This window comes from Pelobates fuscus, chromosome 9 (assembly GCF_036172605.1).
Source record: "Pelobates fuscus isolate aPelFus1 chromosome 9, aPelFus1.pri, whole genome shotgun sequence".
NCBI classification, from domain to species: domain Eukaryota; kingdom Metazoa; phylum Chordata; class Amphibia; order Anura; family Pelobatidae; genus Pelobates; species Pelobates fuscus.
Genome location: NC_086325.1, coordinates 146,641,339 through 146,665,458, shown reverse-complemented (window position 1 = coordinate 146,665,458; position 24,120 = coordinate 146,641,339). Strand labels below are relative to the sequence as shown.

The 24,120-nt window shown below is 43.3% G+C and overlaps 1 protein-coding gene across 1 annotated transcript; it reads left to right on the top strand.

Moving 5' to 3' along the window:
- Positions 1-2,493: 2,493 nt before the first annotated feature.
- Positions 2,494-22,959, top strand: LOC134572474 (ras-related protein Rab-7a-like). The gene is made up of 6 exons (XM_063431462.1): positions 2,494-2,676; positions 8,201-8,301; positions 15,631-15,757; positions 16,690-16,908; positions 19,718-19,843; positions 22,603-22,959. The coding sequence occupies exons 2-6, from the start codon at positions 8,255-8,257 to the stop codon at positions 22,684-22,686; spliced, it is 603 nt and encodes a 200-aa protein (XP_063287532.1). The 5' UTR covers positions 2,494-2,676; positions 8,201-8,254; the 3' UTR covers positions 22,687-22,959.
- Positions 22,960-24,120: the final 1,161 nt, after the last annotated feature.

Genomic DNA, 24,120 nt, shown 5'->3' with positions numbered 1-24,120 from the left:
TCCGCCTTCGAGGGGTAAGAGCCTGCGCCGCAGTCCGCACTCCCTCCGAGGAACTCCCACTCCTGGAACTATCGTCCCGCAGTGTCCGTCCCCTACGCCTGGCGAGGGGCAACCTACGCCGCCCCCGGGTGTGGACCTCCCCGCAGGGGCCCCTGCCGTCCGACTCCGTTCCCCTCCGGTGATCGCTCCGCGACCTGTGTCTCCTAACCGCTTGCGCTCCAGCCCTGCGGGCCTGCCCCTTAGCGGGCGCCGATCTCCAGCGCTGTCCCTCGCTGGCGCTACCGTCCGTCAAGTCTCCGACTTCCCGACCAGCCTGACTCCGCCCCCGGCCAAGTCGCACGGGAGACCCTGGCGAAGCGCTGCGCTCCTGCCCGCTGACTGGGGACCCCCCATGGCGTCTCGCAGTGCTGCATCTGTCCTGTTCCCTCCGAGCCCTAGCAGTCCCCTGCTTACTACCTGCCACCCTACCGTCACCAACCATGCTAGTACCGGGACCCACCCCCGGGGTAGCCCGTGGGCTAGCAACTGAGGGGGCAGTAGCGTTGGAGGGCGACTCACCCGGGCGATTCGCAACCGTGGCTCCTGCTCCTCCAACAGCACTTCCAGCACTGCCAGAACCTGCTGCAAAGCCTGCCGTACCGCTCCTCTTCCGTCCGCTGGCCTGCGCCTGCAATGGCCGCTTCCTCGAACTCCTGGCAACATCAGAAACTTCTCCGTCCCTTCCTGTAAAAGAGGACACAAAAAACGAACGTTCGGCAGTTTTGCTGCTTCCACGTTCGGCAGCCGAACGGCCGGCAGTAGAGCTACCTCCACGCTCAACCCCCGAACGTTCGGCAGTGGTCTTGCCTCCCCGTTCGGGAAACGAATGTTCGGCAGTAGTAGCACCTCCACCTTCGCTTCCCGAACGTTCGGCAGTTTCGGCCCATTCGCCAGATCTCCTACCTCCACGTTCATCTCCCGAACGTTCGGCAGTTTCCGTCCGAACAGCGATCCGCCTACCTCCACGTTCGCTCCCCGAACGTTCGGCAGTTTCCGACTCGGTTCCTGAACCCGCGGCCTGCGACTCCGGCCTCGCCTGACGGCCGTTTCGTGCGGCCACACCGCGACGACGTCCGCGGCCGGTTCCACCTGCGGCCTGCCCGCCAGCAGCCTCACTGCCGCCCCGAACGACCTCTGGAGGGGCTCCTCGGACGCCGGGAAGCTGGAACCACGCTGGGGCTCAGCCTCTGCGGGGGCCTCGTCCTCCTCACCGGCCTCTGACCCTGGGAGCTACTAGATCCGGACGGCAGAGCATCACCAAGACGGTCCCTCAGCCACTCAAGACCCCTCTCCTGCACAGCAGCCCTGACTCCTTCCAGCCAATCTTCCATCTTCCTGACAACCTGCAGAGGAGACAAAAGAAAACAAAGCCACACAAATCCTGCTACAACGAACAGGTAAGTGTAACTTTGGGTTAAAAGTGCCGTTAGACCTAAGATGGCCGCTACTTATACCCCCCTAGTAACTCCTCCCTACTCCATGTCCTTAGACCAGCCCCCAACTACTGACAACTAGCTGCCTGCCTCCTGGCAATGTCAAGGCCCATTCCCCTTAGCTGCGCTGCTCCATGGGCTTCACGAGCCTCCACAGATATTGTCTCGCGATGAGCTAGACAGGACAGGTTTCCTACGGCCGTGGCTAGCTAGTCCTTGTTTTTTTCTTATGATATATTTTTACTGCGTTGGAAATGTTAATAAAATGCCAACGCAGTCTTTTTGGCCACATCAGCGGCAATGTGCTCGGGACACCTGAAGTGCTCAATGAGTTAAACAAAATATGGAAAACATGTAGTGACCATGCAGCTTTCATTTTGCATTCTTTTAAAGGCAATATAGAATGTTAAATAAAAAATATGTATCATTTAATTGGAAATCTAGTCACCCCGGGCCCTGCCAACATTTCAGATGGACACTTTAACTTAAGGGGTGTTTTAGGAGGGGGTGTGACCAGCGGCAGGTCTGGTCTGAGAAATTGCAGGTGACTTACTAATAGCAATTTATATAACTAAAATATAATTCAGGACAAAAACAATGCATCTTATTTACACAGACTGATTTCTAAACACATGTATTGTAGTTTAAAGACACATTGCTGGGAGTATAATTGCTGTGGAGCTCTGTTATACACTCAGACACACCAACAATATGGTGTCCCTAGACAAGAGGGATTTAAGTCCAAAATAGGGACTGTCCCTCCTAACTAAGGACACTTGGGAGGTATGCCCTCAGCATGATTTAGACATCTAACACTTGAAGTGTTAAACTCTAAATTCCTCCACATAGGATTAAATGGCTTTATCTAACTGTAACTTTACCAGTGGGCTGTCCATGTGGTCTATGATAGCTGCAGGTTAATTAGCTAACTGGGCTCACAGGATTCCTCTCTCCCACAATCTGAATGCTGTATCTACATCGCCCCTGGCAGGAAACTGGTTAAAAAGAAACCTCTTTTTTTTTCCTCTGCTGAATACACCTTAGGCTGTAACGTGAGACACCTCCCACCCAGCACCCAGTGAACCACCTCCACCTCCCTTCACCTCTCCAGGAACCAGGAACTCCCCAGGCTCCAGCATGACTTCCAAATCCTCTTTCTGATGACTGGGAACCAGGGCTGAGATTTCAGGATCCCACAAGCAGGGTATGTACTAAAATATCGCCTGTTACAAATGGAGCAAAGTCCCATTGCAGACCAGTCACCGTGTGATCCTACAGGACAATATATATTTGTGGGATTGTAAAATCCACATTTCTACACATGGGAGGGGGTTTATTAATGCTATTTTAATTTATTGGCAATCTGTTCCATTTCTCTATATTCTATTGCTACTTTAAACATCACTTGTTACAAAGTCCCTGCCATCTAATAGGTTAGAATGTGGTTGTTGTTTTATTAACACTAGTGTATTGATAGGGTTAACGTTGGGTTCCAGCTTCTGATTTTATATATATATATTTTTTTTTAATCAGGAAATTGCATGTCTATAGAGTTATTCACTAAACTGCCACCTGCAAGTGTTTGATCATTGAATTTGCAACGTATGGGCTCAGGTGCCATGTTGGAATATAGTGACAAGACTGGGAAATTTAGTTTCAACTCCGTTATTTTGGTTAACATATATAGGGTTGTAGTTTACTCTTTGAAGTCTCCTCTCACAGAGAACATGGCAATGACTATTGTACATCTCCCAAGTGTCCCTATGTAGGAGGAACAGTCCCTATTTTGACCCAAATCCCTCTGTCCCTTTTTTTTTATCCTAATGTCCCTCTTTTCTAGGAGCTCCATATTGTCAGTGTGTCTGAGTGTATAACAGAGCTCCACAGCAATAATACTCCCAGTAATGTGTCTGAATGTATAACAGAGCTCCACAGCAATAATACTCCCAGTAATGTGTCTGAATGTATAACAGAGCTCCACAGCAATAATACTCCCAGTAATGTGTGAGTGTATAACAGAACTTCACAGCAATAATACTCCCAGTAATGGGTCTGAGTGTATAACAGAGCTCCACAGCAATAATACTCCCAGTAATGTGTCTGAATGTATAACAGAGCTCCACAGCAATAATACTCCCAGTAATGTGTCTGAATGTATAACAGAGCTCCACAGCAATAATACTCCCAGTAATGTGTCTGAATGTATAACAGAGCTCCACAGCAATAATACTCCCAGTAATGTGTGAGTGTATAACAGAGCTCCACAGCAATAATACTCCCAGTAATGTGTGAGTGTGTAACAGAGCTCCACAGCAATAATACTCCCAGTAATGGGTCTGAGTGTATAACAGAGCTCCACAGCAATAATACTCCCAGTAATGTGTATTTAAACTACAATAAATGTGTTTAGAAATCAGTCTGTGTAAATAAGATACATCGTTTTTGTTCTAGATAATTTTTGCATATTAGGAAGTCACCTAAAATCTCTCTGAAACAGCCCCACCCCTGTCCACATCCTCCTCACACCCCTAAAATGAAAGTCGTCCTTTGTCAACATTGAACTGTTGGGAGGTGTGCTATCTACAGATAAACTGCAAATCACAATTCACTTAGCCACCTCAATGGCGGTCACCTCGTCATTGTCCTTTGTAGCTGAAGTGCTAATGAATGCCCAATTTGGGGCCAATATAAATTATAAATGCGCATTACGGCGTCTTGAAAATATTTATACAAGTCTTTTATACTGTGATGGTCATTTAAAAAAAAAAAAAAAAATCAACTGAAAATGTCCTTTTACTTTTACATTGGGTTTCAGCACGTGTGCCATAAAACTGTCACTACACCCTGAATACATAAATGACTTTATCTTTAATGCACCAGAATTAGCCATCTTTTTGTGCCTCTTCCAGATTTTTATTTTTTGCTCCTTATTTTCCCTGATAATTCTACCATTGATTACATTCACAAAAAAAAGACAAATGCATATTACTAGGAAAAAGACACATTTGCACTTTGAAGGACTTTTTATTTTTAATTTTTTAAAATTCTTTATTTTTCGTTGTGCAAGTGATAACAATGCATCTTACACTGCCACAACGGCATATGCAAGTACAGTTTTGACACAATTGAACATATATATGACAGTTTGGTCTCGGCACAATTTTTATATTAAGATAGTCAAACTATTATAACACGTTTGATGCAGGTTTCGACAATTTTAGCATTCAGGGTTACACGAGTAAGAGAGGCAAGAGACGTGACCCGCTTAAAATAATGATTTGCACGCTATGTAGCACGTTTAAGTTTCATGGGATTAAGTCCCCGGCCATAGGTCTCCATGCGTTCTGCCAGTACGGTAACATATTAGCTGCAGCAAGATGGGCTTGGGTGGAACATGCATATTGGTAGGGCCATTATCATTAAGTATGTTAAGCAATGGTGTTAGTACAGTACCCTATCTCCTGGAGTGCATGGTCAGGTAACATACAATTCTAGCATAGGATATAGGTATTGTGCAATTGTGGGTGCTTTAGTTGTGATTTAAGAGTTATGCTCACATTCACTAAAGATACAACGTATGAGAAAACGATAAGTGATGAGAAACAGGATAGCGTTCGTTTTTATGTGAGCCTATGCCGTAGCCCTTAGTTATGGTGGGTGGCCATATAGTCTTACAGTATACCCTTTACCCGATGCCTGCCTGTGGGTGTACCTTGTCCCGAAGCCACATTACTTGCCGCAGGGTCTCCCGGCTCTCAGTGGGTCGGCAGGTGGGAGCCAGCGCTTGAGGGGTTCCATCTGGTACCTTCTTGGTGATGTGCCTCCTGTTTCCCCACTGAAATCGCGGCAGATAATTCATAGAGAGGTTCCCAACCCCAGCTCTGTAAGTGCATTCAGGGTTGCGAGCAGGCTGGAGGCGTCGTCGTCTCTGGCGCCATTTTCTAACACTCCTCTGCTTAGGGGCTGTTTGTTGATGGTGGGAGCTGAGTGATGGTGTGTCGGGCAGGGAGACCCCTGTATTGCAGGGCTGTACCTGTTCCAGCTTGTTGGCTAGTTTTTCCCAAAAGGCTGCAAAGGTGCGTTCTGTGCTGTGGCTTGTTAACCACGTGGCGTCCGCCATTGTGGTTTGCCCTGTTGTTGCGGGCTGTCCGCTTGGTCTGGTTGTCTGCCCGTAGAATGGCCGGACTCAATCCCATGATTGGACCGGGATAACCCCCACCAGTCCAGGGGGGTGGGGGGAGTGTCGTGTCTCCCGGAACGCAAGCGAGAGGACGGGGAAAGCGGCCGTCTCTCCCCAAATCCCATGCCCGCTGGCCGTGGTCATACATCTTGGGTTGCTGTGCTCCGATTTTCAAGCGAGAGGTATCAGGAGGTTCAGCGAAGCACTCTGAACTCGGGCATGGTGTACTCGTGCAGGTGCGAGCCTTTAACAGCATTTTTCGGGCGATTTTATTAGTTTTAGCTGCCGGAGCTCACCAATCTTGCATCTGCTCAGGAAGCCAGTCAGGCTCCGCCCCTGAAGGACTTTTAATCTTTAAACACAAATTAAAATTGTGTAAGCTGGTTACCTGTTTTACCTGACAGCGGTAGAAAAATTTTCAGGAAAAAAGGCACACTTACACTTTTTTCTATCTCTCTATCTCTAGTGTTCAAATAGAGATTGTAGCTGTATTAGTCCAGTAAGAAATGTCATAAAAAAATTCTGTTAGTCTAATAAAAAAAGTATTAGATATGAATTTTATCTGTTTTTTACATGTATATAATTTGTATTATTTATTTATACATAAACAGCACCACTATCAAAAATGATGAAAAGAGGTGCAGGATGACACTGTCAGGAAGGATGCAGACATAATAAACGAGGCACAGACAAGGAAAATATCAGAGCAAACAGAAAATGTGACAATTTTGTAGTGAAAACAGCTGCACTCGTTTATAAATCACACTCTAATTTGACATTTAAAAAAAATTAAATTTACTTTATGTTAACGATGCCCGGTTTTAATTTGTACAGAATTGCAAACCTAAGCTGCAAAATCTAGACTAAAATAGCTGATTTGGAAATCCATGGTTATATTCCAAAATTGGCTATTTTTGCCTGAAATTTTGATGATGGGATTAAAATGGCTACGGGGGAGATGTATGGCCACCTCAATGTATGTAAATAGGATTATACAGGAGTTGGCCATAATTCTGTATTTAGTTAATATGCCCATATTTTTTTTATTTTTCTTTCCATATACTGGGAAGTTTTCCATGAGTTGAAACGTGGCTGCAGTAGATTACGTGGCAGACTTTTTTTTTTTTTTTTTTTAAACAATTATATTTGCTTAGTTTATATTTTTGTGTAGAAAATTTGACTTTTGCCTAATCGAATATTCCCTATAAAATAATGAAAAGGTAAAGAAAAATGTTACCGAGAGTGCGATTTAACAAGCACAGTTCTCCAGCGTAACGAATCCTTTAAAAAGGTTTAATGTGATCTCACCGCAGAGAGAGTGGAGCCAATTGATTTACATGTCAGTTCTCTGTATATGTATATTTACATGTACATTGTATAGGCTTGCGTGAACATTGCATTGACTCGTGGGTTTGTTTGTTTTTTTCTCATGTTTTAGATTAAAGGACAACTGTTATCATATTTCCGCTGAGCATTTTTTTAAAGTTTTGTTCGTTAAATTGTTCCAAAAAAAAAAAAAATGTAGTTTACAAAATCTCACTTTTCCCCAACATGGCTGCTCAGATAAAAAGGCAAAAAAAAAAATTTAACTAAAAATGTATTCTACACGATTTAAACAAAATTCACATTAAGTTGCATTAGACATAAAAATGAGAATTGAAAATCTGATGACAGTTGTCCGTTTGTTTGTTTGAGTAACTGTCGATTTACGGCCTTAGCAGATCTGTGATAGAAACTAAACCCACCTACAATGTCTGGTTCACACCCCTAACTGATAAAGTATGTATCGAAGATAAGAGGTTTTACCACTCAAACCACATTGTTATTATGGGAGGATAATTAGAAATATATCGGGAGACTTTATGGCCTTTTTAATTGGACACTCTATCACTGTCCTGTTTCTCTGGCATTGTAAAGATTTGCTGTTTGTGAAATACAGTGATGTTTACATTTTGCATAAGCCACGCCTCTAGAGGCTCCCGGACTGAGTCAGTTTCACAGCCACCAGAGGTACTTCCTCATTTACTTTTTGAAGGTCTTCATGTTCAGCCAAACACATCCTTATAGAGAAGCATTGGGTTGGTGGAGTGCAACGACTATTGAGCGTGTGCATTATTTGTTAAACTCACAGCAGCTCCATGCACGAGGTTCCCCGTGGACCCCAGGTAAATTATTTAGCCAGAAGTTTGACTACTTGCCCTGGCTGAGCACTTCTGGCACCATAACCACTGCATTGGGATGTAGTGGTTCTGGCACCATAACCACTGCATTGGGATGTAGTGGTTATGGTGCTTGGTGGGTTCATTTATTGCCTGTAGTTGGAAGTTATTCAGAATTAAATATATAAGCAGCCAGCAATCGCACTATTGCAGGACTCCATCTCATATGACGCAATATGGACCCTTGTCTCAGCAGTCCAATTTCACCAAAACATTTCGACATAACAGGGTCTTTGTTAAGTCTCTTCATGCGTGTTTAGTTTTTACAGTCTCTGAACACATGACCCGATTCTGTGGTTCATTTGTTTTTTTGTTTTTTTTCTTCCCAGGACTTAATTTTCTTTTTATCACCCGGTGTCCTTTCCCCTTTGAAAATCACCAACATGTTCTCCAGGAAACACCTGAAACTTCTTCTCATCGGTAATGCCGGGTAAGGTGTGTGCGTGAGTGTGGGTGAGATAAATGGATGGAAATAGCAACTCGAATTCAGATAGGCATTTCTTTGCCAAAGGCAGGGAGGAAGAGGTTAATGTGGGAGTTCTATCCCTAAGTCTAGCACAGTATTATAAAAAGCGCAGTATCTGGTCTCATTGCTAGGATATATCTAAATGGGGACTATACTGTAAAATATAATCTATATATTATTTACCTTTACATTCAACAATTTTATTCCTGTATTGTTGGTTTTTTTTTTTGTTTTGTTTTTTTTACATTTTAAAACTGTGACAAGTTTGTAACGTGCCAGAATAGATTCTTTCCTTTCTCCATCAGTTTAGCACTCTATGGATCATTGTAGCCTAAGGTGGACAGATTTATTTTTGTTGTGTTGTTCGGCATTGTATGGAAACTGCTGCCCTATATTAGAGTAATTCCAGTGGGTGCTCCTACTGCATTCACACCCTACACATTACATTCAGACGGGTCTCACAGAATTCACACGCTATACACTACATACAGACAGTTCTCACAGAATTCACACGCTGCATTCAGACAGTTCTCACAGAATTCACACGCTGCATTCAGACAGTTCTCACAGAATTCACACGCTGCATTCAGACAGTTCTCACAGAATTCACACGCTGCATTCAGACAGTTCTCACAGAATTCACACGCTGCATTCAGACAGTTCTCACAGAATTCACACGCTGCATTCATACAGTTCTCACAGAATTCACACGCTGCATTCAGACAGTTCTCACAGAATGCACACGCTGCATTCAGACAGTTCTCACAGAATGCACACGCTGCATTCAGACAGTTCTCACAGAATGCACACGCTGCATTCAGACAGTTCTCACAGAATGCACACGCTCCATTCAGACAGTTCTCACAGAATGCACACGCTCCATTCAGACAGTTCTCACAGAATGCACACGCTCCATTCAGACAGTTCTCACAGAATGCACACGCTCCATTCAGACAGTTCTCACAGAATGCACACGCTCCATTCAGACAGTTCTCACAGAATGCACACGCTCCATTCAGACAGTTCTCACAGAATGCACACGCTCCATTCAGACAGTTCTCACAGAATGCACACGCTCCATTCAGACAGTTCTCACAGAATGCACACGCTCCATTCAGACAGTTCTCACAGAATGCACACGCTCCATTCAGACAGTTCTCACAGAATGCACACGCTCCATTCAGACAGTTCTCACAGAATGCACACGCTCCATTCAGACAGTTCTCACAGAATGCACACGCTCCATTCAGACAGTTCTCACAGAATGCACACGCTCCATTCAGACAGTTCTCACAGAATGCACACGCTGCATTCAGACAGTTCTCACAGAATGCACACGCTGCATTCAGACAGTTCTCACAGAATGCACACGCTGCATTCAGACAGTTCTCACAGAATGCACACGCTGCATTCAGACAGTTCTCACAGAATGCACACGCTGCATTCAGACAGTTCTCACAGAATGCACACGCTGCATTCAGACAGTTCTCACAGTATGCACACGCTGCATTCAGACAGTTCTCACAGTATGCACACGCTGCATTCAGACAGTTCTCACAGTATGCACACGCTGCATTCAGACAGTTCTCACAGTATGCACACGCTGCATTCAGACAGTTCTCACAGTATGCACACGCTGCATTCAGACAGTTCTCACAGAATGCACACGCTGCATTCAGACAGTACTCACAGAATTCACACGCTGCCTTTGTGCACAATATTCCAGGCATGCCAGAGCATTCGGTGTCTACAGGCACCTGTGATGTAAATCAGGCCCAGCTTGTTTTGCACCCATAGCATTGTAAACCTCTCTTCTCTCACATTATTTGCATTTGATTTCTCTTTTCTGTTTGTTTGATAGCTAATCGTGGAAGGTCTATAAGCTATCCTGTGGCCACATTTACATAGACCCAGGCATTCTATTTGCATCAAAAGAATTAGATAAGATATGACAATGTTTTACGAGCTGCCGGAAACAGATAAAAATTGTAAGCGCTAGAAATTTGTAAACAATGTATTGGTCAAGAGCTAACTGTTTTAAGCAAACAAGTGACCTTAAAGGGACACTGTAGTCACCAGAACCACTACAGCGCAATGTAGTGGTTCTGGTGTATATATCCTGACCCTGCAAGCTTTTTAATGTAAACACTGCTTTTTCAGAGAAAGGGCAGTGTTTACATTGGTGCCTCGTAACTAGACCGTTCAATGCTTGAGGAGATGCTGGTTTGGCGCTGCTGGTTTGGCGCTGCAGTTTGCCGCGCATGCTCAATACCCTTACGATGCTTTTCTATAGGAAAGCATTGGATTTGCTGAGCTCATCAAGAATAATGATCCTAGCCATAGAGGCGGCGGAGGCAGCTTTTTCACTCCACAGAGAGGGGAGCCAAGGACTTAAACCTTTATTCCAGAACAATACTGTTAGGAATACATATTTTGTAATCCTAACACTATAGTGTTCCTTTAAAATCAGCCCAAGTCTTTAAAGCCTCTGCTTAAAGATTATGTATTATATATTTAAAATATTGTCTCTATTTAAATACATAAAAGAAAAGGCACTGGTTTATTTGGAAATTATTGCTACAGGTGGAGCACAATTACCCCTTCCCCCAAACGCTAAAAGTATTTAAGCTTCTTGAATTGGTTATGGGGCAAGAACCTCCCTGTACCAGAACTTCTTCATCTTCTTGGTAAAATCACTGTTGCTGCTTGCCCACCCCCTACACTCTGACATCACTTCCTTCCTGACCCATACACCATCTTGTATGGTTCTCCACTCAACCCCCAAGTGATTGGTTCATGCTTGATACTGTACCTCACAGAGTAGTTTTCTTTTTCTTTTTTCATGAATGAAACTACTTGCAGCAACTGAACCACTTGTCACTCTCAGCCAATTAATAATGTCTTGATTTTGATTGCTAATGCCCCCTCTAGCATATCAATGGATACCAAAGGGACTACTGGCTCCTGACAGAGATAGTTAAGTGTCAAACTGTTTGTAAGCAATTTGGCAACTTTCAGTTGGTTTGGGGTCTGAGGACTCCTTGCACTGTAACCATTAATTACACTGTGCTGTAGTGATTATGGTGCTTGGAGTATCCCTTTAACGAGTTATTTTATAGTGAAACATCCGTATAACCAGAGCCGCAGGACAAGAGAATCTCTGGGACTTAAAGTGACTCTATAGGCACCCAGACAGAGTTAAACTTGGTTCTAGCTCAAACAACTACTACAGGGCACTTGATTTGGCACTGCATTTTGCGCATGTTTGATTGGTGCTGTATTTTACGCATGCACACTAGTCTCCCGATGCTTCCACTTAGTGATATCCCAGAGAGATGGAGTGGCAGCATGGACAGGGGGGTGGATGCCTACATAGGTTTGGGGACACTATATAGTTTGTATTTCTAATGCTATAGTGTTTCTCTAATTGTAAGCATCAGCGATACAAATTTAGTTTCACTAAACTGGGGATTGGGGACAGTTAACAGTATCAACATTTACCTCTTTTTAAAGCTCAACATGTGCATGCGTGGAGCAAATCCTTCCTGCCCGGGCTGTTTACATATCTAAGGCACACCTACCTCCATAAGATCTACCTGTTTGTCTATGTGGGAGGGAAAGTGAAATTCTATCAGCAGGACAAGTCACTGTGTGCCACAATTAACCTGTTACACAGACACAACATAGCGGGGGTGGGGGGGGGGGGTGTAAAACGATGACTAAGTTTGTATTTCCTAATGAAGTTTTGGAGGGAAGTCCTAGAAGCCATGGGGTTTAACACACACGATGACGTATAAATAAACTCCCAGGATAGTCCCAAAACACAGCAAGCCCAGCGATTTTATCCATTTAAGCACTACACAATGCAGGAGGGTCAAGTTCTGCGAAATCCCTTTTAATTTCTATAAAACCGAGCTCTGGATGTAAGATTACCTGTGGTTCTAAGGTTGCATTGTTTAAAGCACCGGTATTAACCTTCGTTCTCATGCAATCACAACATTTCACGTGTAATCCAGAATAATAGAGAAACAGAACTGAGTAATCCTTACATATTAAGGCCTATGTGGGGACTATTTGTTTCAGGATTATTTTATGTAGTGGCCAAGTATCATTATGATACAATTAGAAGGTATAGAAGCTGGGATGGTTGTAGGGGACACCCAGAGAGTGTAACGACTGGAATGGGAGGTAGGGGACACCCAGAGAGTGTAACGACTGGAATGGGAGGTAGGGGACACCCAGAGAGTGTAACGACTGGAATGGGAGGCATGGGCGTCCACAGGAATTTTGACATTCATGCTTGGTCCCTTTTTGACAGTGTCATGAAAGGGAAAGGGCATAGTCATTGTCACATATAGCCAGGGTGAATAGCGTTTTCGCAACTATGGTGTCAGGAATACATGTTCTTTTAAGCAAATTAAAGGAACATTCTGGTCACCATAACAACTTCATCTAATTGAAAATGCTATGATACCAGGAAGCCCCTGGGTGCTTTCTTTCCGCTCTCAAATGGTTAAACCGCTCTCAAATGGTTTAACCCCAAAGGCTTCCTCCAGCTACAGATCTCCAGGTCGCTCAGTGGTATTCGGCTTCTGAAACGGAGTGTCAGGAAGTGCAGATTGACGTCAGGCGTGGGTGCTGCAGATTGGCTAGAGTGGTCAATTGATGCTCTAAGCCAATCGCTAGTTCCCGGTTCAAAAAAATGTTTAGCTTTTTTATGAATGGGGAGCTACTGATTGGCTTAGAGTGCCAGCTGACCGCTCTAGCCAAACAGTGACACCCCTACTCAGCGGCACTCTGTGCTTCCTGACACTCAGTAAATAAAAGTGAACACATTAACACTGATATTTTTTTTTACCTGGGGAGATGAGAAGGTCCAAAGATTCCCTGCCAGGCCCAGGCACCTAAGCCTTATGATGTGGTTTCCAGAATAAAGTGGAGGGTTCACTTCACTTGTCTTTCCTGCTCCAATCTCCTTTTTTTTTCTCCTTCATTTGACACCAGCTTCTCTCCTACTTGGCTCCTTTACCTTTATGCTACTTTCTGCTTATTATGCTCCCCCTTCTGCTCCTTTCTCTTTCTGATCCCTTTCTGCTAGACATGTGCAATTCGTTTTGGTCCGAATATGAATTCTGACGAATTTCGGGCAATTCGGATAGTCGGGTACTTCCGAATGTCTGAATTGCCGAGGTCCCGAAGTGCTGAAGTTGCCAAAGTGCCGAAGTTCCGAAGCACAGTATTGCCTAAGTACTAATATTCTTACCCAGTGAAAGAAGAAGAATGTTACACTGTAAACAATTTTAAAAAAAAAGTATACAAACATCGCCAGGATTCAGCTGTAAGCATTTGCAATACTTATAACAATCAAGTAACATACATTCATATAAAATGTAAGTTACTTGGCCAGTCAGTGTAATGACAGGAATGAATAAGTAGATAACTCCCTAATTCCCACGGTATTAGGGAGCTATCTACTAAAAGGCTGAAAGACCTAAATTGTTCTTTCAGCCAAATTTACTAATACTAAGTAAAGATGACTTAGTATTAGTAAATTATGCCCCTACTCGCTATACCGCGAGTAGGGGCATGTCTATTAAACAGTGAGCAGCATGTGGCGGGTGGGGGCCCTAATGTAAAATAATGGGGGGTGGGGGCCTTAAATCAGAATAAGGGGGGGGGGAACCTAATGTCCTCCCCCTGGCCCCCACCCCTGAGCGGTGGGTGGGGGCCCAAAATACTAATAAGGGGGGTGGACCTAATGTCCTCCCCCCTGGCCCCCACCCCTGAGCGGTGGGTGGGGGCCCTAAATTGGAATAAGGGGGGGGACCTAATGTCCTCCCCCCTTGCCCTGAGCGGCGGGTGGGGGCCCTAAATACCAATGGGGGGGGGACCTATTGTCCTCCCTCTCGCCGGCCCCCACCCCTGAGCGGTGGGTGGGGGCCCTAATTTAAAATAATGGGGGGGACCTATTGTCCTCCCCCCGGGTCCCCACCCCTGAGCAGTGGGTGGGGGCCCTAAATCAGACTAAGGGGGCGGACCTAATGTCCTCCCCCCTGGCCCCCACCCCTGAGCGGCGGGTGGGGGCCCTAAATACCAATGGGGGGAACCTATTGTCCTCCCCCCCCGGCCCCCACCCCTGAGTGGCGGGTGGGGGCCCTAAAAAAAATGACAACCCCCTCCCAGGTGACTAGGGGTCTATTGGTTACTTAATCCACCAATCAGAGAGTTATGAGTCAAATTACACAGCGTGGAAAAAATTCCAAAGAACTTTCCCACACTGTGTAAAATGACACAGAGCACTCTGATTGGTGGATTTCAAGTGTCGAAGTTCCCGAATTGCGAAAATCCCAAATTTCGGAATGCCGAGCCAAACCGAAATTTTTCCCTATTCACATGCCTACTTTCTGCTCCTTGCAGACCCTTTCTGCTCCTTTCTACCCTTTTGTGCTCCTTCTCTCACTTTACTTTTGTGCTCCTTCTGTCCCTTGCTGCTCTTTGCAGACCCTTCCTTCTGTCCCTTTCTGCTCTTTGCAGACCCTTCCTTCTCCTTGCTGCTCTTTGCAGACCCTTCCTTCTCCTTGCAGACCCTTCCTTCTCCTTGCACACCCTTCCTGCTAATTTCTGTTCCTTCTCCTACTTTACCTTTGTGCTCCTTCTGTCCTTTCCAGCTCCTTGCTGACCCTTACTGTAGGCTGTCTCCCCCCCACCCCCATCCCTCACTTTCCTGATCTGTAGGTGGATTCCCCCCCCCCATCTCTCACTTCCCTGATCTATAGACTCTCTCTGCCCCCCTGCCTCACTTCCCTGATCTATAGACTCTCTCTGCCCCCCTGCCTCACTTCCCTGATCTATAGGCTCTCTCTGCCCCCCCCCCCGCCTCACTTACCTGATCTGTAGGTTGTCTCTGGCTTCATGTGCGGATTCCGTCAGGAGAGAGAAGCTGAGATAATATGTAGCGTCCTATCCCTGTCTCTCTTCACACACAGCGCCACCTACTGTGCAGTGTATTTTCAATCTCACAAGAAAAATAGCAGAACAAGCTGAAGAGAGAGAGTGTAACGACTGGAATGGGAGGTAGGGGACACCCAGAGAGTGTAACGACTGGAATGGGAGGTAGGGGACACCCAGAAGCTATAATGTCTGGAATATGGGTAGGGGACCCCTGGAGAGCATAGTGGCTGGAATGGGAGGTAAAGGACACCCATAGAGAAAAGTGACTGAATAGGGAACCTAATGAATACATTCATTGGTTATTGAGAAAATCTAATATAACTGAATTGTTTTCCTTCCCAGGGTGGGGAAATCTGCACTGATGCACCAGTATGTGAATAGTCGTTTTAGTAATCATTACAGAGCAACTATAGGTGCGGACTTTTTCACCAAAGAAGTGCGAATAGGTGAAAAGCTGGTGACCGTACAGGTACGTGTGGTTGGTTATATGCAAATTTCTCTTATTTTCTTACTTGCGTTGCGTCCAAAGCTAAGCAACAACAAAAACATCAATCTACACTGACGTATTTAGCAGATCAATTTTCTAAATAAATATATCAAATCCAGGCTTGCTATACTAATACTTTGGATTTATTTATTCTAACTACACACACACATCCCCCACCACACACACACACACACACACACACACACACACATCCCCCACCCAAATCTGTAGCAGCAGTGGGCAAGATCTCTAATACCACCTCCTTCTTGGCACTCTGTATTATTAATCTGAGCAGAGCTACTAGATGGAGACACAAACATACCTCCTTACATTTCAAGCAGACAAAGGGGGGCACTTTCATTTTAGGGGTGTTAATTGGGGTGTGGCCTGGGGCGGGGCTGTTCTGGGAAATATTAAGGGGCTACAAAACAAAAACAATGTATCTTATTTACACAGATGGTTTCTAAACACATTTATTGTAGTTTAAAGACACATTACTGGAAGTATTATTGCTGTGGGGCTCTGTTATACACTCAGACCCATTACTGGGAGTATTATTGCTGTGGAGCTCTATTACACACTCAGACCCGCCAACAATATGGAGCTCCTAGAAAAGAGGGGTTTAGGATTGAAAATGAGGACAATTGGATTTGTGACCAAAATAAGGACTGCCCATACTAAATAAGGACACTTGGGAGGTATGCTTAAATCCTCTGCTATCCCTGCTAAGCAACTAAAAACTGTACGTTAATTCTCCCAACTTCCCAAAGAGCTGAAAGAGTTGGGCAATGATATGTTCAAAATATTAATGTGGTGTCCTATTATAAAAACTCATTGCAATAATATGTTAACCTAAAAATAAATAAACCAAGATTCATAACCAAGCTAAGGTCATTTGTGGTCCATCCTTGCAGATTTGGGATACAGCCGGCACAGAACGCTTTCAGTCACTAGGGGCAGCACTGTACAGGGGAACAGACTGTTGTTTATTAGTATTTGATGTCACATCACCTACTTCATTCCAAGCCCTGGAGACTTGGCACAAGGAATTCCTGGTTCAAGCTGAGCCTGCGGATCCTGATGGATTCCCTTTTGTTGTGATTGCCAACAAGACAGACTTAGAAGAACGTCAGGTATGGAGATTTCTTTCCCATGTACTATATAGGAATTCATTCTGCCTGCGTCTACATCTTTACATTATATTATATTTCGGTGACCAAACAAATTGCTGGATGTTGATCAGTGAGTTTCAGACTCTAGGGCAAAATAAATAAACTGGAAAAAATCTCTAACTTGCATAATTTCCTGCTTTGCTCCCAGTTTTGTGAAGAACGATGTGATCGTTCCATTGATTATTCTAAGAAACCTTGATTTATATATCGGTGAAACAGGGAATTTACAAATGGACATGGCTGTTCGTTTCTGGATGAACACGTTTTCGTTTGAATTTCAGCTATTCGTCAATTTGGCCGAAGACCGAATTGATTGTTCGTTGCAATTTGTTGTTAGTTTATTTAGTTTAACTTATTACAAGCAGGGACTTACTGGCTTGTGGCTGCCTCCCTGTAATATTTTTTAAATTTAATCTGTGCTCCCTGATGCTTCCTTACCCCCCCCCCCCCCCCACTCCCCCACCCATGCCTCCACCCTTCTTAGTAGATGGCTCTCTAATCTTTGTGGGGTTGCCATAAGGATACCAAAAAAGAGCTTTCTACTAAACCGCTTCCTAGTCTGGTACCCTTAAATATGGTAATCACATAAGGTACCAATTTAGAGAGTGATCTGATGTAGCTTGCTGTTCCCCAAACTAAACCTGTATGAATTAAAACAAAGTCAGTGTTTGGTTGATGTTTCCTCTAAAATAAATTTTTGTTCCAGTATCCTGAAAGTAACAATAGCTCCCATGGCCTCACTTGCAATCTGGATTTACTGGTCAATTCTTTGCTTTCCCCTACCCCTAACCCAAACCCTCTTCTGTTTTGGCACTTTTCAGAAATCCAAAGCATTTCGGCAATTCGGTTCAGCATTCCGAAATTCGGCACTTCGGACATTTGGAAGCATTCAGATGTCCAAATTTCTGAAATTCGTCCGAATTTGCATTCGGAACGAAACAAATTGCACATGTCTATTTTATTTCTTTATGATTTTATGCATGTAAGGCATTATGAAACAGTCAAATTTGTGTTAAAATGCTGTAATTTTGGGGGTCTGAAACGGATTAATCAAATTTACATTTATTCCTATGGAAATGTTGATTCGGTTCTCGAACGAATCGGAACTCGAACAGCCTTCTGGAAAGGATTAAGTTTGAATTCTGAGGTTCCACTGTAGTTATAAACAAAGTAATGTTCTACCCTCCAGGCAATGCAGAGTTTTCAGAAAAGGCCATCCGGCACGGTTGTAACTTAAGTGAATAAAGTACCAGTTCTTCGACTCAGAACACTCAGACACTGCTAAAGGAATACTCTAAATTAAAAAAAAAAAACACTAGTTCAATAAAACAGTTTTATTATATAGATCATGCACCTGCAGTCCCATTGCTCAATTCACTGCCATTTACATCACTTTTGTTTCCATTTATGCAGCGCTAGCCACACCTCCCTGCATGTGACTGACACAGCCTGCATGTAAAAAAAATGGTTTCATTTTTAATCAGATGTTCACTTACTTTAAAGTTTAATTTACAAAGCATGGATAAAAACTTCTAATCACCCACAAAAAAAGCCTTTTTTACAGGGTCTAGAAGGCTATTAGCTGTGCAGGAGACAAGAAATTATAAATTAAACAGACTTCATTAAAGAAAGTTTAAACATTAGATGACTCTTTACAGGGAATGTGTAGGCAGACTAAGTCACATGCAGAAGTGATTTATCTCCCTAAATGACAGATAATTGAGCGGTGAGACTGCAGGGGTGTGATCTGTACACCAAAACCGCTTTGTTAGGTTAAAGTTGTTTTGGTACTTATAGTATTTCTTTAAGGTTTGGTTCACGATCCAAAATAAACCTGGCAAACCTCTATTATATGCACATTCAGAAATCCAGATGAACAAAACTTGCAGGTGGCAAGCCATGGTTTGTAATTAACAAGGTTTCCAGTTCTAAATCATTTTACAGGCTTTGCCTGGGTTGTGATTTTTATACTAATCACTTGCCTAGAGCGACAATTTATTAGAGGTGATGTAGATGTGGCATAAAATTGGCTCACTTCATACCAATGACCATTTTGGTTATTACATCCCACTCTGGCAGCTCTTCCTGTATTTACATAATTATATGGATTTTTCATTGTGAACTTATTGTATTTTCTTTTTTAGAGCTGGGAAGGCACATATTGTTTAGGTATTAGGATATTTGGTATAAAGTCAGCCTTTACCCATAATGACCGAGATAAATAAGGTTCTAGCAAATTCACATTGACCTGACTGCTCTCCAGGTTTTATTGGACGATATCTCCCTTATTTCTGTTCCACACAATGCAGCCAGGTCACGCCATCTAAGGCGGTCGGGCCCTGGACTACTGCTACTTTTCTGTAAAAAGGGTCATATTTGTGAGTTTTAGCAAAATATATTATTTAAACTTTGCTTGGGTTAAACATCTAATCCAAAGTCGCCAAATGGACTGATATCAGAGAAAATGTTTCAAATTTTGTATGAATTAAAGAAGAAAGCTCCCCCAAAAACCCATAACCCTTCCAAGTATCCAGTTTTAGAATAATTTACAAAGTGTGGCATAAAGCATTACTGTATAAACATGAATCATAGAGGTTTCCAAGTTATAATGGAGGATGAACTAAGATCTGTTATAAAACATGGAACGTTGTCTCTCTAGATGTTTGTAAACCTGTGTGGTGGACAGTATTGGCCATAATATGACTAACCTCATGGTTCCAATTGTACGGTCTCTGTGTAATCCTATCTCATTGTCCCTGTTCCTTTTTAGGTGTTTCGACGCCAGGCCCAGGAGTGGTGTAATGTTTACAAAGCTGAATATTTCGAAACCAGTGCCAAGGAGGCATTAAACGTGGATGAAGCGTTCCTGTGTGCCACCAGACTAGGACTGGAAAATGTATGTTTGGAAAGATGGAGGGGGAGATATTGATTGACATTGTATATTTATTCTCTGCTTATGGGTGTAGGGTCCTGAAAGCTAGCTTAGAGTACTATGCTGGAATAATGTTAGTACGCAGGAAAAATAAAATTTTTCCTTGCAGGCTCTCTTCCTGATACTAATTTGGAAGGAATAGGGAGGTGGTTTTAATAAAAAAAGCGCAACTCCTATAATAAATATAAATGTCCAATCATCCCAAACATAAATTTTAACCTAAAAATGCAGGAGATGAACATCAGAACTTGGCTTTAAGGGTCTCAAAACGAAATGTATACAACAGATCATAGTGTACATTTTTATTTATTTTTTAATTCCTCCATAGGCCAAATGTCACGACAGTGGGAATATGCTGTGGAAATTGATTAGAACTTGATGGTGGAAGCTCCATCTTATAGGTTTACCAAAAAGACAAAGAATCCCCATCTTTCTTTTGACTGTGTTGGATGTCCATGGAAATTCTAACACGATCTATATTTCATGAACAATTTTTACCCTGAATGAGGGAACACATTAGAATTGGGGAGATTGAAAGCTTATATTGATTGCAAAGGATTTTTATAAATAGAAATGCTTTCACATTAATCTCAAAACGCTTTAATTTCTCGGACAAGCATTGCTCTCCTCTCCCCTCCACCACATACACTTTAAAAAGTTAAATGTTTACCCAACACAACCTGTAAAATCTATTTTTAAAATGCAGTAATCCCAGTTTTGTACTTTGATTAAATTTATGTGTAACATCCACATGAAAGGGACACACAACAGCGTGCTGTAGTGGTTATGGTGTCAGAAGAGCCCTGGCCCCCCTTCTCCTTTCCTTTCGCCCCACCATTTGCCCGCTCGATCCTGTCTCACCTCATCACATCTCTCTCCGTTTGGCTTGTGCCTTCCTTAACACACATCTTCAACTGCTCTCTCTTCTGGTGTTGTCCCTGCTGACCCTAAACATGCCACTGTAGTACATATCCTGAAAATAAATCACCTGTTGGCCCATCCTTCCCTTCTAACCATCGTCCCATATCCCTGCTCCCTTTTTCCTCAAAGCTTCTGGAAAGACTTGTCTTTACCTGTGTGTCTCACTTCCTCAATTCCAACTCTCTCCTTGACCCTCTCCACTCTATGGAGTCTGCTCTTATAAAAGTTACTAATGACCTAATCGCAGCTAAATCCAAAGGCCACTACTCCATATTAATTCTTCTTGACCTCTCTGTTGCCTTTGACACCGTTGATCATGCTCTCCTCCTTTAAACTCTTCAACCACTCGGTCTCTGTGACTCTGTCCTCTCATGGTTTTACCTTTTCTCTCTCCCAACGCTCATTCAGTGTCTCCTTTTTCCAAGGATACCTCCTCCCCTCGTCCTCTCGGTTGGAGTTCCCCAAGGGTCTGTCCTTGGTCCCCTTCTATTTATACTGCCTCTTTTGAATTCCACTACCACCTGTACGCTGATGACAACCAGATATATATCTCCTCCCCAGACCTCTCCCCGTCACTGCTTGCATTTCTTCCATCTCTGACTGGATGTCCTCCCGCTTTCTGAACCTCAATTTCTCTAAAACTGAACTCCTTGTCTTTGCTCCTCCTAATACTGATCCTCCTCTCTCGCTCTCCCTTCAAGTCAGTGGTATCCACATAAGTCCATCCTTGCAAACAAGCACGCGGTCTTGGCCTCACCTTTTGAGTCTCACATCCAGTTTGTTGCTAAATCCTGTAGATTCCAACTTAAAAACATAGCCTGCATCCACTCTTTTCCTACAAAAGATGCTACCAAGGAGCTTGTTTATTCTCTAGTAATTTCCTGCATGGTTTATTGTAACCATCTCCTGATTGATCTTTCCAAAAGCCATATCGCTCTGCTACAGTCTATAATGAATGCTGCCGCCAGACTGATTTTCCTTTCTAGTCAATCCTCACATTGGCTTCCTGTATCCTATGAGTCCATTCAAAGTGCTAACCCATACATATAAAGCACTGAACAATTCTAGCTCCTCGTAGCTCTTCATAGATCCATAGGTATGCCCCTCCGCTCTGCCTGTGACTACCTCCTGACCGCTGCTCGCACCCGTATGGCCAACTCACACGTGCAAGACTTCTCGCGGGCTGCTCCATTCCTATAGAATAGCCTGCCTACCCTCCCCTCCAATCCTATAAGAAGTGCCTTAAAACCCACCTCTTTGGAGGGCAATAAGCTTTCCTAGAGTAACCCGTACCTCACATATCTGTCTTACTCTCTCTTATGGGGCATCACTTCACTCCCACGTTATGAGTGATATTTCCTGTCCTAATGCATTTTATACCCCACCTCCTACAGAATGTAAGCTCGTTTGAGCAGGGTCCTCTTCAACCTATTGTTCCTGTAAGTTTTCTTGTAATTGTCCTATTTATAGTTAAATCCCCCCCCCCCCCCCCTCTCATAATATTGTAAAGAGCTGCGGAATCTGTTGGCACTATATCAATGTAAATAATATTATAGGTAAACCATTTAAGAATGGATCTCAGGCACCAATTTCAGTCTTGGGCCAGTTCAAAGAATTAAAGGGACACTATAAGCATCGAAACAACTTAGAAACATAGAATGTGATGACAGATAAGAACCATTTAGCCCATCTAGTCTGCCCAACTTCTAGCTTAACTTTTTTTTTTTTTTGGTGTATAACTCATGAAAGACATTTATTTAAAAACGTGCTTCTGAATCTTTCTGCCTTTTCTTTACTCACAGCAGCGGGAACCGAACAATATGCAGAATTCTTTACTTTTATCAACAAAAGAAGACACTAAACCTAAAGGCAAATGTGATTGTTGAAGATGACCCATCACGGCAGATTAAAATAGCTAGTTATGTCAATTTACATTATATAGGAAAATGTAGGACTGGACGTTTGGACACTTGTATCACTATGTTGATATTGTAGATATTCACAAGGTTTTCCGGCTATGGAATCTATTTAATAAATGTTGCTAAAGCCAGAAGACATTCCAAGTGGAAGACAAAAGCTCCTTCATGATACGTATCTGCACAAAATAATGAAGAAAGGGTTTGGGATTGTCACAAATTTACAATAAAAATGTTTTTTCCATGCCTGGGCATCCACTTAATGCATTTCCCTCCTGACCATGCTGGTGTCTAATATCTTAAGAGTACAGTTGATGCATCAGAAAATATTAGGACGGTACATGACCTGGAATATTGGGATGCCAAACACTGGTTAATGTACCGATTTAATCAGGAGAAACTTATTAATTGCCTCTAGCTGCCACCACATCTATTAGTTTTAAAAAGGCCACACTGGACACCTGAACAGTCATTGGAAAGAAGTTGTGGTGCAAGAGGGTCTCAAGTGCTGGCTTAGTCAAAGGCTTCAATCAGGAAGCCTAGGACAGGGCACAAGTGATAGGCTGAGAGCATCCTCCATTTACAAAATGGAGTGCAGTTGATACATAGCAAGGACATTTAATAAATCCTAAACATCCCAAACCTGTTTACATTGGTTATATACCAACCATCCTCAGAGTGAAAAATTCCCAAATACAAGGAATCCTAGTGTGTTATAGGATGTATGGGTGTATGTATATTACACAGAAAAACCTGGTCAGTTTAGGAAAACCATACTTAAAATTGCATGATTTGTGTCCTTGTTAATATTTACCAAGTGAAGAAATAGGTATTAGAACAAGAGATTCATTGTTTTGGTCTGCACAGAGGCATTTGTCAAGCTTAGGCTTCACAATGGCCTCTGCACAGGCCAAAACTTATTTCTTGTTCCAATAAAGCTGCATGAACATAGAGCTGGTATGCAGGGGTGAGCCAGCCCCAAGGCCAGAGTACCTAAATCTATACATAAGTGTTTTTTCCTTCTCTTGTGTGGATAGTATTAAGCTTTACTTGATTTGACATTTAAGGATTCTGTGAAGGATTAAAGTAGGCCTATAACTGGGGTGGGGCGGTGACATTTGCAAATGCCCAGGGGTAAAGCTCGTAGGTAGTTCTAAGAGCTCCCTCACATGCACAATTATGTTCAGCTTCTAGCACTTTGTGCACCAGCAGCCGCAAAACTGCTGCACTCCTGCATGCGCACAAGTGTGTACAGCAAGGATGTCATAGGAGGACCCCACAGAAGACCAAACCTCATGATCTGTTCAAAAATAGCTGGAGAACAAACGAAATTCAAGTGCAAAAAAAAGTAAAGCTTTGTGAATGCCAGGCGTGTTCTCAAAATCAGCCTTAGAATTGCGCTGG

Excerpts from the sequence above, each read along its gene's own strand:
- LOC134572474 (XM_063431462.1), top strand. The coding sequence starts at position 8,255 with ATGTTCTCCAGGAAACACCTGAAACTTCTTCTCATCGGTAATGCCGG. Across the intron at positions 15,758-16,689 it reads AAAAGCTGGTGACCGTACAG|ATTTGGGATACAGCCGGCAC; the intron begins GTACGTGTGGTT and ends CCATCCTTGCAG. Across the intron at positions 16,909-19,717 it reads CAGACTTAGAAGAACGTCAG|GTGTTTCGACGCCAGGCCCA; the intron begins GTATGGAGATTT and ends GTTCCTTTTTAG.